The sequence below is a fragment of the Dermacentor silvarum genome, chromosome 2, assembly GCF_013339745.2.
Source record: "Dermacentor silvarum isolate Dsil-2018 chromosome 2, BIME_Dsil_1.4, whole genome shotgun sequence".
NCBI lineage: Eukaryota > Metazoa > Arthropoda > Arachnida > Ixodida > Ixodidae > Dermacentor > Dermacentor silvarum.
Window position 1 is genome coordinate 259,604,891 of NC_051155.1, and position 17,857 is coordinate 259,622,747.

The 17,857-nt window shown below is 53.0% G+C and overlaps 1 protein-coding gene and 1 long non-coding RNA gene across 4 annotated transcripts in view; both read left to right on the forward strand.

Moving 5' to 3' along the window:
* Nucleotides 1-17,857, forward strand: part of LOC119443188 (run domain Beclin-1-interacting and cysteine-rich domain-containing protein-like) — a 323,250-nt gene that overhangs the window by 59,064 nt on the left and 246,329 nt on the right. For all 3 annotated transcript variants that reach the window (XM_037708354.2, XM_037708355.2, XM_049662640.1), the window contains exons 3-4: nucleotides 399-566; nucleotides 2,882-3,020. In XM_037708354.2, the coding sequence (XP_037564282.1) occupies nucleotides 399-566; nucleotides 2,882-3,020 (307 nt within the window). The remainder of the gene's footprint in view (nucleotides 1-398; nucleotides 567-2,881; nucleotides 3,021-17,857) is intronic.
* Nucleotides 6,464-13,222, forward strand: LOC125943373 (uncharacterized). Its single transcript, XR_007465785.1, has 2 exons — nucleotides 6,464-6,595; nucleotides 12,969-13,222. It is a non-coding gene; the product is annotated as an uncharacterized LOC125943373 (long non-coding RNA).

The window sequence follows — 17,857 nt, forward strand, 5'->3', positions numbered from 1 at the left end:
GAGTCCGGCTCGGGCCCGCGTCAAAAAACCCGAGCCCGGCCCGGGCCCGGGTCAAAAAGCACACGCCATGCCCGAGCCCGGCCCGAGCCCATGAAAAAACTGTTCTACCCGGCCCGGCCCAGCCCACAGGCCGGGCCGGGTCCGGGCTTTCGGGTAAGCCCGAGCCCGTGCAGTGCTCTACTTGAAAGTGACATTACCACTCATCTTATGTGTTTGCATCTTTTCTGGCTTACCAAGCCTGTTGTCTTGGTAAGAGTGGTGTCTTTGTAGAAGCATACTTTACTGATTGTATTGCTAAAACCATTTTGTTCCATGGCATCCCTTTAAATTAGGCGCTGGAGTTTCTGTCCCCACAAGAACCATTTACGGTACTTGAGGCAAGATGTGTTGTTTTGCAGGAGAACGCACACATATATGTGTCGGAAGCCCTGATTGCTGCATTTGAGCAGATGCGGTGCAGTCGGGCAATGAGGGTGGCCGAGGACGACGACCAGGACGACAGTGATGAGGAGATCGCTCGCTTGCGGCAGCGGATACGAATTCGCCGGAAGGAGCGCCTCCGTGAGGTGGGTGTTGCATTTGCTGCTAAACAATTCCCTGGCAGTGGCCAGGGTCCCATTTTTTGTTTTTGTTTTTTCTTTTTGGTCTCGAAGCTTCCTTTGAAATTTCGCATAGCGACAAGAAGGAGCCACTGAATGTGTTAGGAAAAGTGTGTAAATTGTTGGCGTGGCCATTAGGAATGGTAAAACAGTGCAAAAGATGTGAACAGAAAGGAAGACGTAAGGCATGATGCTACCTTTAATGTTAAATGCAATTTTGTTAATTAGAAGAGTAAGGTTATTTTTTATATACAGTCGAACCCACTTATAACGATACCGGCTTTAACAATATATCGGTTGTAACACTGAGAAGCTGCTGCACCGTCAACATTTGTATGTTTTCTATGGTGAAATAACCCGCTTACTACAATGCCACCATGCTGCATTATCGGTTATAGTGATAATGAATGGCACCATTGCCGTTTCACTGAGGGGATGCCGTCATGGTCGGACGAAGACACTTGCAATGATGGTGACATTGTCCAAGCATCCAACCTTTGGTAAAATCCCTCTCATTTTCAGCGCTTCGAATGCTCGGCAGTGTTTCCTCAGATAAGATGGAGTACTAAGATCCTCTTTCGTTATAAAAAAATTATACACATCTTCAGCAATTTCTTTAAGGATATTCCCTTCTTTGTCTTCGTTGGACATGGTGGCACTCAATTCCGCAGAGTTTCAGAACAGCTTCTCTGTAGGTTGTACAAGTTTCGCCACGTAACTGAGCTATGTGGGAAAGCATGTGCTCAGCTTTGTTTTTTTCTTAGAAATAGGGTCTCTGAAGCACTTTGTGAATTCAACACAAAATTCTCCCAGCTTGTCAGCACGTTCTCATGGTTTTTAAACTAGAGAAGCGCGGTTCCAGCGAGGAAAAAAAAAAAAACATTCTCGAGCTGATTTGCAGTGCTCCAGTGGTTGTGGTGACTCACTATTTGGTAGTGCTTCAGCCAGTGTTCGCCTTCCCCAAAAAGGTGGGTGGCTCTTGCTGTGGTGTCCAGTGGCCAGCCTGCCCTGCATGATGGCTGTCTGGCTCGCTGCTTGTGGTGGTGAGCTGCTTCGTCTACTTCGTCACAAAGGGAGCTCGGTCATTCAGGCCAATTTACCCAGCACCTCCACCAAAGGTGTTATGAAGGTATGGCTTTATTTGCATGATAAAATCAGATACAGAAGGAAGATGCAGGAAAAGACCAGCAAACGTGGATTACAGTACGAGCTGTTACAGGCCGCGGTTTGGTGGACCTTCAACAGTGTCTGCTTGGAGCTCAAACCAGGTTGACCATCAGAGAGGGCCCGGCAGGACAGACGAGGCGACGTAAAAACAAATAACACAAGTTTAATACATGGTTACGGGTTAGCGGTGTGCTCCAAAGAAAACATGCGTAAACGTTCAGCGTGCATGCAGCTGCACGCTAGGTGCAGCTGCATTGTTTTTCAATGCTCTTCAAATTGTTCTTCATGTGGCTGCTTGCTGGCTTTCTTATACACTCCACCATGCGGGCATTCTTTCCCTATTCTGCCCCCACTGCAGGACAAGGCAAACCAGACGAAGTAGTGAGGGTGGGTGACAGCAGTGAAGGTTGGTGGTCGTAGCGGGGTGAACATCCCCAGCAGGGAAGAGCTGGTTGGTCGCAAGGTGGCACGGCAGGTTTCGCATATTCCTTGGACGGACACGTCTGTTAATGTTGAGGAGCAAGATCGTTAGGCACGCTGTTTCCCATCCGTTTTCACCTGTTCTGGGCATGGCCGCCCAAAGTGAATCGTAACAAACTTTGCACATGTTCTGGGCATGGCCGCTCAAAGTGAATCGTAACAGAGCTCACACGTCCCTCTCTACTTCTTCCTCTGGCTCCGTTGTGCAGTGCTGCGACAATATAACCAATTAAGTCTTATTCTATTTGTGTTCGTATATCGAATCCACTCATCCTTAATTCCTGCATGGACACATCACAGTATGGCATTGTGGCCTCGCTAGGCTGCTTCTCAAAAACTTTTTTTTTGTGTTGGATGTAACTGCAGTGTCGAATAGCATGATCTGCAGTCGTACAGCACGTTTTAGCATCAAATAAATTTGTGAACAATTTTCATCGGAAAAAACAGTAAGCTTGATGTGAAAAATTCGGATGGGGACTGAAAGCAAAAATGCTCATGTACCATGGTTTGGATGCATGTTGAAGAGGTTGAAGTGGTTGAATTTAATCCAGATGCTCAGCCTGCTAGTGTTAAACCCCAAAAGTTTGTCAGTATTATTATACGTCAGTAACATGTGTTTTATTTTTCTTTTGCAGAAGGCCCTCATTGAACGGCAGCTGAGCGAGGATGGCAAGCGCAACCCCGGGTGGTGCTGTGTGGACGTTGCAGTGAACACAGTGGCCACCACAAGCACATCGCCCCTGAGCTCAGCCTACTCGTCGCCCTGCTTCCAAGGTGTGAGACATTGCCCTTGCATTTCTTGTGTACCAAACTCACCCAACTCTGTAGGTTTTCTTGCAATTAATGTTATGTGTGTGAATGACAGCAGAGGTTTGCACTTTGGGCAGCCATGTAAGAAGCTGCTAAGAGAACCTCTCGTGAAGAAGCTTTGGCAGTGTAAACCATTTATATTTTATTTATTTTAGTACCGTAAGTGTCCAATCGGGCATTACAAGTGAATGCATGTGACTGATCTTAAACATGAGAAACTCGGGACAAAAAGAAAAAAATTATGTTATAAATATGGGCGTGTGAATATCAAAATTTTTGAATACAAATCGAGTATGAATACTTAAATTCGAATATCAAATCGAATCTCGAATAATGACTTGCACGTGCATTTATTAGCAAGTTGGGTTACTTTGTATAGTTGGAACATTGCAATTACATAGCTATTCATACATTCAACAGCATTCAACAATTACATAGCTGTCCTCGCCAGCCTGTGCCTTATTATGCCGCATCAAATGCCCTTAAACTCGGAGGCGCTTGACACTGTGCCAGTTGTCACTCATCACACTTGCTGTCAAACAATAAGCTCAGAATAGGGGGTGGTGCTACAAAAAAAAAAGAAAAAAAAGTGCTTCCTCGTTGTCCGCAAACCCGTGCCGCTGCTACTGAGAGGCTGGCTTCCCTGTTTTGACGTTTAGTGGCTAAGTGTGCTTTACAGCCGAAATTTCTCTAGCAGCACGAAATCGTCACAAAATTCAGCATAAGATCACCCCAATATTCTTAGATTAGTTAGAAACAAATGCTAAGAACTGTGTTTGCTCCCACACAGCCAGCAATATATTCGATTTGATTCAAATATTCGTATGCAACCAAATATTCAAAAATTTTTGAATACCTGTTTTTCGAATCGAATACGAATATTAAAAATATAATATTCGATATTGTCACAAGCCTTGAGAAGTAGTATAGAAGGTTTAATAAACCGTAGAGCAGCTGGCTCTTGGAAAACGCATCCGTCGGGGCTGGCTCGAGCAGGGAAGGGGCGCGTGGTTTTTTTTTTTTTCTCTTGGGCTCGACCCACTCTTATCCTCGACCCACTACCTACAGGTGGCAAAATCCCCCTTCCGAACAAAAGCATTGCCTCGATCCTAAAAAAAATAGGCGTAAGAAGAAAAAAAAGAAGGCCGGCAAGGCGAAAGTACACCAAAACAAAAACATAAACATCACACTGGCACAGTCAATGAACGCTGAAGAAAGCTCACGAAGATAGATGAAAAGCAGAAACAAAGAAGGGCATGAGAGAAAAAACAAAAGAAAGTTATGGGCACGCAATGTACGGCTTCATGCGCACAACATGAACTATGTCTGAGCTTGGTTGTCTTTGTGACCTACTCTGTGTCTGCGATGTTGTGTCCGGGACAACTTCGTAGTTTACGTCACTGACGCAACAGAGCACTTTATACGGACCGAAACACCAGCTCAGAAGCTTTTCACAGAGGCCACGATGCGGCAACGGGGGTCCACACCCAAACATGGTGCCTGGGATTGTAGGACACGTCCCTGTGGCGGATGTTGTAGCGTCGTGCGTCTGCCTGCTGCTGCTGGCCGATATGAAGCCACGCGAGCTGCCGAGCATCCTCGGCACGCTCTGCAAATTCCTTGGCATCAGTTGTCAATAGGTCAGCATCTTGACATGGCAGCATAGCGTCCAGCATCGTCTGGACTTCGCGATCGTAGAGAAGGCGAAAGGGCGTGAAGCGCGTCGTCTCTTGCACGGCGGTGTTATACGCGAAGGTCACGTAAGGCAAGATCTGATCCCATGTTTTGTGTTGGCGTCGATGTACATTGCGAGCGTGTCTGTGACCGTCTTATTCAGTCGCTCAGTAAGTCCATTGGTCTGCAGGTGATACGCGGTTGTCTTGCGATGCCTGGTGTTGCTTAATTCAAAAACTTCGTCCATAAGCTGTGAATGCTGTCCCTCTGTCTGTTATTACAGTGGAGGGAGCACCGTGATGCAAGACGATGTGGCGCATGAAGAGTTGCGCTACCTCTGAGGCCGTGGCTCGTGGGATAGCCTGCGTCTCAGCATAGCGTGTTAAATAATCAGTTGCGACGATCACCCATTTGTTGCCGTCGGCACACAGAGGAAATGGTCCGAGAATGTCCATGCCGACTTGGTCGAAAGGCATGTGAGGAGCTTCGATTGGCTGAAGTAAGCCAGCTGGTTTAACGGATGGTGTCTTGCGGCGCTGGCATTCACGACAGGCTTTAACGTACTGCTTGACGCTTGCCGAAAGCCCAGGCCAATAGTATATTTCGCTTACTCTAGCGAGTGTTCGTGAAAAGCCTAAATGACCAGATGTCAGTTCGTCATGGCAAGCGAAGAGGACATCGTCGCGCATGTCCCTTGGAACCACCAGGAGGTAAGCACGGCTGGTCGAACAGGCATTCTTCTTATACAGCACGTTGTCTCGCACACAGAAGGACGTCAATGAACGGGACAGATGGTGTGGTATGGTTGTGTCGCGGCCCTCTAAATGATTGATGATCGGTCGAATCTCAGCGACGTCACGCTGCCGTCTGCTCAAGTCCGACGAACTAATGGCGCCCAGGAAGCTGTCATCGTTCTCTGTTTCCTGACTGGCAGGATCAATGGGTGCACGGGACAGCGTGTCAGCGTCTTCATGCTTACGGCCAGACTTATAAACGATGGTGATGTCAAATTCCTGTAGCTTCAAGCTCCACCGTGCCAGTCGTCCTGAAGGGTCGCGCATGCTTGCCAACCAACAGAAGGCATGGTGGTCCGTCACTACTTTGAAGGGACGACCATAGAGATAGGGGCGAAACTTGATGATCGCCCACACGACCGCGAGGCACTCCTTCTCCATGGTGGGATGCGAAAGCACCATGGTGGGCAACCATGGTGGGATGCGAAAGCATCGCGGGGGGTGCGCATTGAGTTTCCGTTTCATTTCACTTGGCAACACAACCCAATGAAAGTTAGAGTGAGAGAATGTATTGAGAAGAGAGGAGACGTTGTACGGGGTTGTTGCGTCTTTATTTAGAGATCGTACGTGATTCCTAGCGTCGGTGCGCTAGGAGTCGGTGACGGAAGCACAGCGAATGCTTGCTTTATACTGTGCCACGACACTTGCGCCACCTACCGGCGTACCCTTAGAGAGAGAGGGAGAGAGAGAGTTGTATGCAATGATTTGCTGCGCTGCACCTGTGGCGGAGATGGGGAGAGGGCAGGAGGAGAGCGCACACCTGCGTAGGAGAGGAGAATGAGGGAGAGTTGCGCATGCGCAGAATGGGTGCGGACGCCGCAGAACGGACACTGCCCCGAGCATAAGATGCTCTCGCATCTAATAATTAGCCTCGGCACAGGACAGGGAGCGGCTGGCATACGCTATAACTTGTGGGAATTATAAAGGTTCATATTTCCCCGCGTCCTTACGCGCGCCACGGAAGTGAGGAGAGCAGACGCCTTTTTCCCTCTTCCCGTTCGGGGAGCCAAACGGCTTTTCGTGCGGTGGCGTGATCCTCTTGGAAACCGGTTGCAAACGCAGCGGTGACGTGTACGCGGAGCCCCGCGCTCATTGGACCGAGCCCAGAACGAGGCGGGGCGGGGGCGACCGGCGCGACCGGTGCACGCCGGAGAAAGGGGAGACGACTGCGAGCCGCGACGAAGGACGGAGCTCAGGTAACCATCTTGTTCCCTTCCTTTGTCGTGCCCTACCTCGTTCGACCACTATCGACCACGACAAACGTCGAGGTCGACTCTATAGCCTGCTTCCACGCGAATTCCCATGGAGCAATAAACCCTTTTTATACTTGTTACACTATCGTGTGTTGTTGTGTTTCTGCCTGGCTTTGTACCGCCCAACCCCGGTAGTACAAGGCAAGCACACGGGAGTTGGCCGTCAAGCCTAAGCCTTACGACAAAGGCGGCTTGAGAGAACCCGGAGACTACAACTGGCGCCCAACGTGATTTCTCGTTTGCAGACGCAATCGAGCAGCCGGCTCCCGCGACACGATGACGAGCCCGCAGTACGAACTTAGCAATCTCATGGAGTTGGCCAATATTTGCAGTCGGGCCAGGGAAAACTCGGGCCTCGTTGCATCGGCCGCGTCACCCACAAATGTGGGCCGTGCAAACACGTACTGCACTACCGCACCCGCTACAAACGTAGGAGTCCCCGACCCCGCGCACCTCACCAACACGCCGGCATTCTTCGGCGGGTTACCGAACCTGTTCTCTTCAGTCGGGGAAATCTTGGTTCCCTCCGTGCGCGCCGTCAACACAGCGGATTACGGCGGCGGTTCCCGGAGCCCCTTTTCGAACGGCGAAGAACCTTCGTCCGCCACACGCGTCCTCGGAACGTCGGAAAATTTCGGTGTACACTACCCAGGGCCCGACTCAGACGAGGTCGTGCCCGTAGCAAATGCGCCCGCCGCCGGCGCAGCCGCCCCGGGCACTTTGAGCGCGCACTCGGTCTGGCCAAACGGCGCAACTCCGTCGGCTCTCCGGCACGCAGCGAGATCGCCACGCGTCACGGAGCCCGATAGTGACCAGTGCCCAGTAAACACGGGGGCCTCCGCAATCGGGCCGGACAGTGTTGGCGGTTCCAATAGCGAGCGGAGGAATGCCTGCAGACGCGGCAAACCCCGTGCACACGCTGGCGAGCGCTTTGCAACACGCTGGCGAGCGCTTTGCAACAGGTGTTGCAAACCGCGATTTCACCCGGGCCACGGATCGGAGTACCGATACCAGCGTACAGTGGTTACGGCGATCAGATGAGCGCTAATTTTTTTTTACTGGCGTTGCGACAGTACGAGCAAGCGACTGGCATGCGCGAGAGTGCGGTGTTGGAGAGAGTTCTCCCGGTTACTCTAGTCGGCCAGGCCGCCCGGTGGTACCGTTTGGTTGGCCACACGGCGAGCAGCATGGACGAGTTTCGTAGGCTATTTAGAGACAAATTCCTTCTGTACGACTACCGACTGCAGATGCGGAGGGAGTTGGAGCTGCGCACGCAAGCCCCGGACGAATCGCTGGTGGAGTATGTCCGAGCGATGTAGGAGCTTTTCGAGTACGCGGATCCGAGTGCTTCGAACACGGAGCGAGTGGAACGAGTAATTCGACAAAGTCATCCTACCTTTGCACTTTACCTGCGCGGTTCACGTTGCAGAGACCTGAACGAGCTGGCCGCAGAATCACGCCGGGTGCAAGCCGAAATCTCGGCAGCCCGCGCGTATCGACCACCGCTGCCTCCATCGGAGTCCTTGGAACCAAGCTGCGCTTGGCACGGCAGCGGGCGCACGAGCAGCGAACACGCTGCGATGCCAGGTCGGTCCTCGGGTGCACCTGGGCCGTTCGAAATCTCGGACCGCGCCCTCGATCCCTACTCATACGGGTGGAGAACCGCGCAAGCAAGACAGTCAGGAGGCTTGTCCGGCGCGCAACATCACGTCCGATCAGACGATCGCAGACCAGTGACGCAGTTAGGCGGACCCGATAGAAACGCGATCACGTACGGCCGACCGCACCCTGACGATTGGGGATCGGCGGAGCAGCCCCGCTTCGCTCAAGCCGCGGCGAGGAACACCGTGCGCTGTTTCAACTGTGCCCAGACGGGACACATCGCGCGTGAGCGCTCTAACCAGCAGGGAAACGAGGCGGGCCGCCGGTAACACTGCCGGTGGCCACGGCAACAGCCTGCGAGGCAAACACCATCGCGGCATCTTCAGTCTTTCGAGTCGGAGCTCCGAACAACGTGAATGCCCCTTTTATAGATCTCGCAATCGCGGGGACTACCTTCAAAGCACTACTCGATACCGGTGCAAGTGCATCGATGATCGGAGACGAGGTCGCCTCCCACCTCGAACGGAGAGGGGTCAAGTTACGGCAGCGAAAACTACCTCTTCAATTGGCGTGCGGAGAGGCCTGCTCGAACGGCGATGTGCGACTCGTCGTGCGCTGGAATCAGCGGCGGCAGAGGCAGCGATTCATTCATCTGACGGACCTCACGGTCCCAGTAATCCTCGGCCGAGATTTCTTGGCGAAGAGTGGCATTGTGATCGACTTCGGCAACGGTGGTTACCGCGAACAGTCGTTGGCGCCGCTCGCGCATTTCGCCGCACCGGCATTTCGCCGCACCGGCATTCGCCGAAGTGGAAAGGAGGAATCTTTTCGACGAGAGCAACGCGTCCCGCGCGCGGCCTGTCAACACGGATTTTCGTCGAGACCGGATCGGAAAAGGTGCGATCTCCTGGCAGACGTCGGTGATCTGACAGAGCACGAGCGAGACCGCGTCTTATCGCTGTTAAACGACTTCGATGAGATGTTTACACACCGCCCAGGATGCACGAAGTTGGTACAACACCGCATCGAGACGGGCGACGCGCAGCCTTGGAAATCCAACCCTAGACCGGTCAGTCCTGCCAAACGGGAGGCAATTGACGCGGCGCTACAGGAGCTGCTCGAGGCTGGTATCGTCCGGCGGTCCACGAGCCCCTGGTGTTTCCCAGTCGTGCTCGTCCCCAAAAAGGAAGGGAGTTCCCGTCTCTGTGTGGACTACCGGCGGCAGAATATGGTCACGAAGAAGGATGTGTATCCCTTCCCAAGGGTGGACGAGATAGTTTCCAACCTCGGCGGAGCGAAGTACTTCTCTACGTTGGATGCTAGCAAAGGTTATCTCCAAGTAGAGATGCGACCAGGCGACGAGTGCAAAACTGCATTTACTTGCCACAGGGGCCTCTACGAATTCGTGCGGATGCCCTTCGGTCTCTCTGGAAGTCCGAGCACGTTTCAACTGCTCATAGACCGCGTACTTGGGAACGCCAAATGGCATCACACGCTCGCCTATCTCGACAATATAGTCGTGTACTCGCACACCTTTGAAGAGCACTTGGATCATCTCCGAGACGTCCTGGGAAAACTCCGGACAGCTGGCCTCACACTCAACCCGGCCAAAGCGCAAATCCGCACAGCAGAAGTGAGCTTGCTCGGTTACCGGGTGGAACAAGGGCAGGTGTCCCCGGACCCGGAGAAACTTCGAGCAATCGTCGAGTTTCCGGAACCACAAGACGTGAGTGGTGTACGCCGCTTTCTTGGGATGGTAGGCTACTACCGACAGTTCATTCCCAACTGCGTACGCATGCAAGCCCCGTTAACAAAACTGTTGAAGAAGGGCATGGCTTGGGAATGGGGGCAGGAGCAACGGCAAAGCTTCCGCCATCTCGCTCAGGCCATCGCAGACACAGCCTCACTGAAACTACCGGACCTAAACAGGCATTTCGTGATCCAGACAGATGCCTGCGATTTCGGAATTGGTGCAGTGCTCCTTCAGGCAGAAGGGACTCAGCTACGCCCAGTGGCATTCGCAAGCCGCGCGATGACGCCGGCAGAGCGCAACTATTCAGTGACGGAGAAGGAATGTTTGGCAGTGATCTATGCACTCCGAAAATTCGAGATGTACGTAGAAGGAACAAGGTTCACAGTCGAGACCGATCACATGGCCTTGACTTGGCTGACCCGCCTCCGTGAGCCAAGTGGGAGGCTTGCGCGTTGGGCCCTGACCTTACAGCGCTTCGAGTTCGAGATCTGCTATCGCAAAGGAACCACAAACGTGGTCGCCGATGCGCTGTCACGGGCGCCGGTGAAGGGCACCCTACCAGCCGGTAACGAGGAGGAGGAGGGGGCAGCCGAGCCGCTCTCATCGCGGGGAAGCCGGGGAGAAGGGAAAACCCCGCCGGCACAAAACCAAGAGCACGTGCATCTCGTTAGAGTGAGACCGCCCCTCGAGATTGCATTCAGCAGAGATCAGCTCATCAGGGCTCAAAAGGACGACACTCACTGTCAAAACCTGGTCGCCAGCCTCAGGGAAGAGACGGACCCAGAGAGACGAGTCGGAAAGCGCACGGAAACCACCGGTACGACGGTGGGTGCGGACTCTAGGGCAGCTGAGACTGAGCTGGAGAGCTATCTGCTTGATGCAGACGGAGTTTTGCTGAAATACGTGCCAGGCAAAGAAGACTCAAATGAGAGATTCAAAGCCGTCATCCCGCGCCAGCTCAGACGAGCGGCATTGCAGCATTACCACGACATAGATGGCCACGGGAGCGCACCAAAGACATGGAAGAAACTATGTCGATTCGCAACCTGGCCTGGCATGAAGCGTGATGTATGTAAATACGTGCAAACCTGCCACGTCTGCCAAGCAAGAAAGCCGAGAGGCGGGAAGCCGCCCGGCATGCTGCAACCGATTGTGAGCACAAAGCCATGGGAACTTGTGGCGTGCGATTTGATCGGGCCGCTGCCGCGCAGTAAGAGAGGGCACAAATTTGTGCTAGTCATCACTTGCCACTTCTGTGGAATCGCTGAACTCTACCCGCTATGAGCAGCGACAACGAAGGAGGTCCTGAAAAAACTATCGGAGACCTTCTGCCGTTATGGGTTCCCAGAGCGGCTGATCACCGATAACGCGTCGTATTTCACGTCGAAAATCTTCGGAGATACATGCGCAGCGATGGGTGTCCGGCAGGTGAAGACAACGTCCTACCATCCTCAGTCGAATGTGACGGAGCGCCGGAATCGAGATGTGAAGCCACTACTTGGGGCATACGCCCAAGCGCACAACGACTGGGACGAGCACCTAGACGCGATCTCCTTCGCCCTAAGAACGAGTGAAAACCGTTCAACGGGTTTCACGCCAGCTTTCCTGATGTTCGGGAAAGACCTCCAGACGCCAACGGACACAATCTTATCCAAACGGACAGATTCAGCCGGCGCAAGAACACCAATTGCCGACTATGCACGGCGGCTGCGTGATCGCCTGGCAAACGCCATGATAGAAGTAAATCGCAACCGCGCAGGGGCAAGGGTGAGTCAAAAGGCCTCCTATGACCGAGCGCATCGGGACATGGAATTCCAAATGGGAGACCTAGTCCTGAAACGCAACCACGCGCTCAGCGACGCGAGCACAGGGTTTGCTGCTTGTTTAGCACCCAAATGGGTTGGACCCTTCGAAGTTGCTGAGAAGCTCTCGCGACTTAACTACAAGCTGAGGGATCTGAACACAGGTCGTATCAGCGGACCAATTCATGTCGGTGAGCTGAAGCGGTACTTCCGGAGGGAAGGCACTGTGGAAGCTGCGGCGCCTGCGCCGCGAACCCGTGGGCAGGCAAGCGAATGTCCATCGACCCCCGTGGCGCACCCCTACAATACCCGCAGTCGGCAGAACAGACCATAGCCAGGCCGGACCCACCCGAGGCAGCAGAACCACACCTATGGAGCAGCAGCTAAAGCTGGCCATAGAACTCAGCGAGGGCATACGGCACGGAGCCACGGCTGCACCTCAGCTGATCAAGAAGACAAGCCACCAACTAGCCTTCCAGAAGATAGCCGCGCTCGTGCACTCCCTGGGCCCACTGGACGCAAGAGACGAGTGCCGGCATGGAGAGCCAACCTTCGGAGGACCCGTTAAGGAGTGTACCTTTGTCCCTGCGCCGTGCTACTGCGGGGCTGGAGTGGCACAAGCCATCCGATCAGAGGTCGACGATGGACAACCCAACAAGTACACCATGCCCTTGTCGGCTGACCCTGGTGTGACTGACTTCGGGGGATGTCACGAGACAATGGGTTCTGGTGAGAAGGAATCTGAAGACATCAACCCGCCGACTGCATTGAGGGAACCGCGACAGCGAGTAGGTTAGTTGTGGCGAGACCGCCATAACATTGCGCCACTGGAGTCAAGGAGGCGTTCTGTCTTAAGGGGAAGGGATGTGGGAATTATGAAGGTTCATATTTCCCCGCGTCCTTACGCGCGCCACGGAAGTGAGCAGAGCAGACGCCTTTTTCCCTCTTCCCGTTCGGGGAGCCAAACGGCTTTTCGTGCGGTGGCGCGATCCTCTTGGAAACCGGTTGCAAACGCAGCGGTGACGTGTACGCAGAGCCCCGCGCTCACTGGACCGAGCCCAGAACGAGGCGGGGCGGGCGCGACCGGTGCGACCGGCGCACGCCGGAGAAAGGGGAGACGACTGCGAGCCGCGACGAAGGACGGAGCTCAGGTAACCATCTTGTTCCCTTCCTTTGTCGTGCCCTACCTTGTTCGACCACTATCGACCACGACAAACGTCGAGGTCGACTCTATAGCCTGCTTCCACGCGAATTCCCATGGAGCAATAAACCCTTTTTATACTTGTTACACTATCGTGTGTTGTCGTGTTTCTGCCTGGCTTTGTACCGCCGAACCCCGGTAGCACAAGGCAAGCACACGGGAGTTGGCCGTCAAGCCTAAGCCTTACGACAAAGGCGGCTTGAGAGAACCCGGAGACTACAAACTCTTTCCACTCCATCATGAAGCCGGACGAGCACTGCGCCAAGGCCAATGCTACTGGCGTTGGTATGCACCTCAGTATCAGCATCATCGTCAAAATGTGCAAGAACGGGTGTTGACTGCAGGCGCTGTCGTAATTCAGCAAAAGCAGCCTGTTGCTCATTATGCCACACAAATGGCGGGTCGTTCCTTGGAAGGCGAGTCAGGGGTTCCACTATCTTCGAAAAGCCTTTCATAAACCGGCAATAGTAGGTGCACAAACCCAGCAAGCGCTGGACGGCCTTCTTATCAGCAGGAGGTGGAAATGCGGCCACAGCGGCAAGCTTGTCTGGATCGGGTTGGACCCCTTTGGCGCTTACTACATGCCCGAGGAACTTGAGCTCTTCATAACCAAAGTGGCACTTTTCGGGCTTAAGTGTGAGGTCTGCCGATCGGATGGCTTATACCACACTCTGCAGGCGGTAAAGATGCTGCTCGAACGTTTCAGAGAAGATGACCACATCATCTAGGTACGCAAGACAGGCCTGCCACTTCAGTCCAGTAAGGACAGTGTCCATCATTCACTGGAAAGTAGCCTGGGCTGAACACAAGCCAAAAGCAAGCACTCGAAATGCATAGAGACCATCTGGAGTCACAAAGGCTGTTTTCCCGCTGTCGCATTCGTCTACCTCGATTTGCCAGTACCTGCTTTTTAAATCGAGAGAAGAAAAATAGTGGGCATGCCGTAGTCTATCTAATGAGTCGTTGATATGTGGCAGCGGGTACACGTCCTTTTTAGTCACGTTGTTGAGCTTGCGGTAGTCAACACAGAAGTGTAGCGTTCCATCTTTCTTTTTGACAAGAACGGCCGTAGACGACCATGGGCTTTTGGAAGGTTCGATGATGCCATTGTCAAGTATCTCCCGGACTTGCGTACGTATGGCTTCGCGTTCTTTTGCCGACACGCGGTAAGGCTGCTGGTGTATCGGGCGTGCGTTTTCGTACGGGTGATGATCCTGTGTTTAGTGATGGAAGTCTGGCGTACTTTGGAAGAATTTGCGAAGCAGGTCCTGAATTCAAGCAAGAGTTTGCGCAGTGCTAATTGGCTATCGGTGGACAGTTCAGAACTGATGTCGACATGGCCCAGAGACGTGTCTGCTGTCTCCACTACTTCTGACGTGAAACAGTTGTTAACGTTTGCTACTGCGTCTGCAAACGCTAACGAAGTGCCGCGGAACAGGTGTCAGTGCTCGTAGCTAAAGTTGGTAACAAGCAATTGCGAATGACCAGCACGAAGCTGTATAACACTTCCAGCCACACAAACACCTTGCTTCAGTAGGTGTTCCAAGTTACTTTCAGCCACCGCTTCACCATCGCGTATGCCACAGCATGTGACGTCGACGAGGACACTGGCTCGTGGAGGAAGCGTTACACTGTCTGCAGAAACACGAGGTAGGTCGTCACGCTGTTGGCTGTCTTGCACGTCGATTGCTCGTTCGGCAGAGAAAGTGATACGACACTCTTGCAGATTGATAATAGCGCCGTACTCCTGCAGGCAGTCAACCCCATGAATAACGTCGCGGGAGCATTCGTGTAAGACAAGGCAGCTCGCTACGAATGTAGATCCATGAATCTCAACTCTAGTCGTGCAGGCACCCAATGGAGTAACGACGTGGCCACCAGCCGTCCGAATCTGCGAGTTATGCCAGGGCGTGATTACTTTCTTGTGAGGCAACGCTCTTTAATATAAAAACTTATGTTACACATTTATTAGATAGTGTTGCAGAGCACATTGTGTGTTCTTGGTGTCTCACAGGAGACCAACCACCGCGGGTTCGAGCTTAGCGAGCCACAAGGCCGTGTCAGCCGTCGCCTCCAGCACCGCTCGCGCGCGAGCTCAGAGGCTGCAAGGGGCTACCAAGCGACACACGCAAAAACACAGTGAAGCCCTGAGTTGACGGAAACCGTTTACTGAAACCGTCGGCACCAGGACTGCACAAACGCCCGCGCGGAGGGGAGCCAAATGTGTCCCGCACCAGGGCGAAAATACAATATCAGGCGCCTATAGCACGTCGCGGCGAGAGCACATGCTCAAGCTGGGACACGCCGCTAGGAAAAGTCCCGGCGGCTATGCTACTTGCTCTGGCGATAACCAATGGGTCAACTTGCGAGAGCACGGGCAATATCCTTCGGCTTAGGCTTTCGGCAAGTGCGGCTCGGCGGGGTACGACCTTGCGCGAGCACTAATGGCACCGCTCGTCGGCTTAGCGTCAGGAAAAGGATCAGCACAAAGTACGCGCTCCCCGCACAGGCAAAGGCACCATGCGCGAGCTCCAGTCCTAGTCACAAAGGTGTCGGCGGACGAGAGGAAAGCATGAACGTACCGTGCGCTGGTCCCGGAGAGAAGTCAGAGGCACGCTCCGCCGCTAGCAGCCGAAACGCGGCCGCCTCGTGACGTCAGCGCCCCGCCCTCAGGGCAACCCACCGCGTGCGCATCGCCACCGCGGGAACCGGTTACGCAGAGGACGGGGAAAAACCGGGACGGCAGGAAAAGATAAAGCCCGCACAATGGCGCCGGTGAAACCCTCTATCCCCACAACATTTAAAGGGACCCTAAAACGATTTTGACGATTTTGTACAAAGGTACTGAGTCGTTAGGGTAGGGCTTTCTGATAATTAATTGACACATCTAAGTGCTCTGCGTAAAGCGTGTAATTTATTACAAGGTTTTAAAAGGGCACATTGCTACCGATCACAGCATGCCACTCAGATGAATTTTAAGCCGCCCCTGACCATTTGACGCAATTTGACCATATCATGTCAGTAGGATTGGCTGCCCAGGGCGCGTCATCGGTAATTTTTCCAACATCATGATGAACAAATGTTGTTTGTAATAGTTGAAATGTTGGTTAATTTGTTTTTATAAACAGAAAGTAACAGAACGAGAATGCAGAAGGACAGTGTATCACTACACTCTTGAAAGCACTTTCGGCATACAGCAAGTGTCGTCTGCTTGTTTAACAACGTGCTCCGTGTTGACGCGAGCTGTGCAGTCTGTGTTGGTCTCAATCTGTCCTTTCGCGAGCACCATGGTTGACCCTCGCGTTGTGGGCTGCAAACGTTGTGATCGGCGACATGTCAAGCTGCGACAACGTGTCGCTCTGCAAGGCAAACATGCGAGCAAAGTGGCTGCCGTGCTGGTTGTGGGTATCCGATCGGCACTGGCATCTACGCGTTTGTGGCCGTCACTTCACGTTGAAGGATTACTTATAGCCCATTTTGTTTCGACATTCTGCAATCCATGCTTCAAAAAAACTGTCGAAGATTGCAGAACGCACCGTTTTGAAAACACTTTATTCCTCACAGCATGATTTTGCTAAAAAAAAAAGAAAAGGAGATAGACTGCTATTTACAGCATCCAGACTCGACGCGCTTAATGCGGTTGAGCCGCCCCGCATGCAGTGCAGCAACAGCTGAATGCAGGCTGTGGGTGAAACTTGCCTCATATCGCAGCTCTCATCTGCTACAGGTTTGACAGGGGTCGTCGCTTGTCATAAAAGGTAAAATAAAACATTGGTTTAATCTACCAACTACTGTCTTGTGTGAAAAACAAACTGTAGCTGATGCTTGTGTCACTGGCAGTGGCAGTGCGCTCGAGCCAGGTGGCCGGTTTCCCGCCATGGTGGGGGCCTTTAAAGGGATACGGACACAAAAGTTGGCGGGTGGTTTTTTGCGTCGGAACAAAAGTTGAACTGTTGAAAATGACGAATACAACAAGCTGCTTTGAAAAAAAGACCGAGAAACATATTTCTTTTTGCGATTCTCTGTTGCACCTTGCCTCCAAGCGGCCGCCGGCTGAAGCTGACAGTTGACGTCATAACACCCACCCAGCCGCGTGTGCGTGGCCAAGGTCGGCCACAGCCATCGCAGTGTTTCCGGGGGTTTCGGTCCCTTGCAGCGTTTGTTTAACCCCTTTCGGCGATCTTCGCACGTGGTCCGTCTGAAACATTATCCCAGTCGGCGCTCCACGCAGGTGGTGCATCTTGCATGTGCCTTCCCACAGTCGTCGCTCGGTATTGACGCGTTTGTCACGGCGGAAGGCAATGCCCAGACATTGCTGTTAGCATCGTCGGTCGTGACACGCCATTGCACACGTTTCCCAGAGACGAGAAGGTGTGTAAACTTTGGATACCTCCCTGTCAGCCATCACACCCAGCCTGGAGACCTCTAAATAATGACTTCATTTGCATGGACCACTTCGTCGACGATTAGTATGTGACCAGCCCGGCTGTGCTGATAAGCCTTGGCATGCCGCTCAAAAGGCAACGCCTAAAGCCTGATGCTGTGCCATAGGTCTTCTCATGAAAACTCAAGGCAGAAATGATCAGCGGCTCGTTTGAAAAGAGGAGGCGAAAAGATGTCGGTACTGTTTTCGTTCACTTGCAGCCTTCTTGTGCAGTTGCTCATGCCGACAGCATAAACTACTCTTCAGTCATCTACGCAGTGCTGAAGTACCCCGCAGCT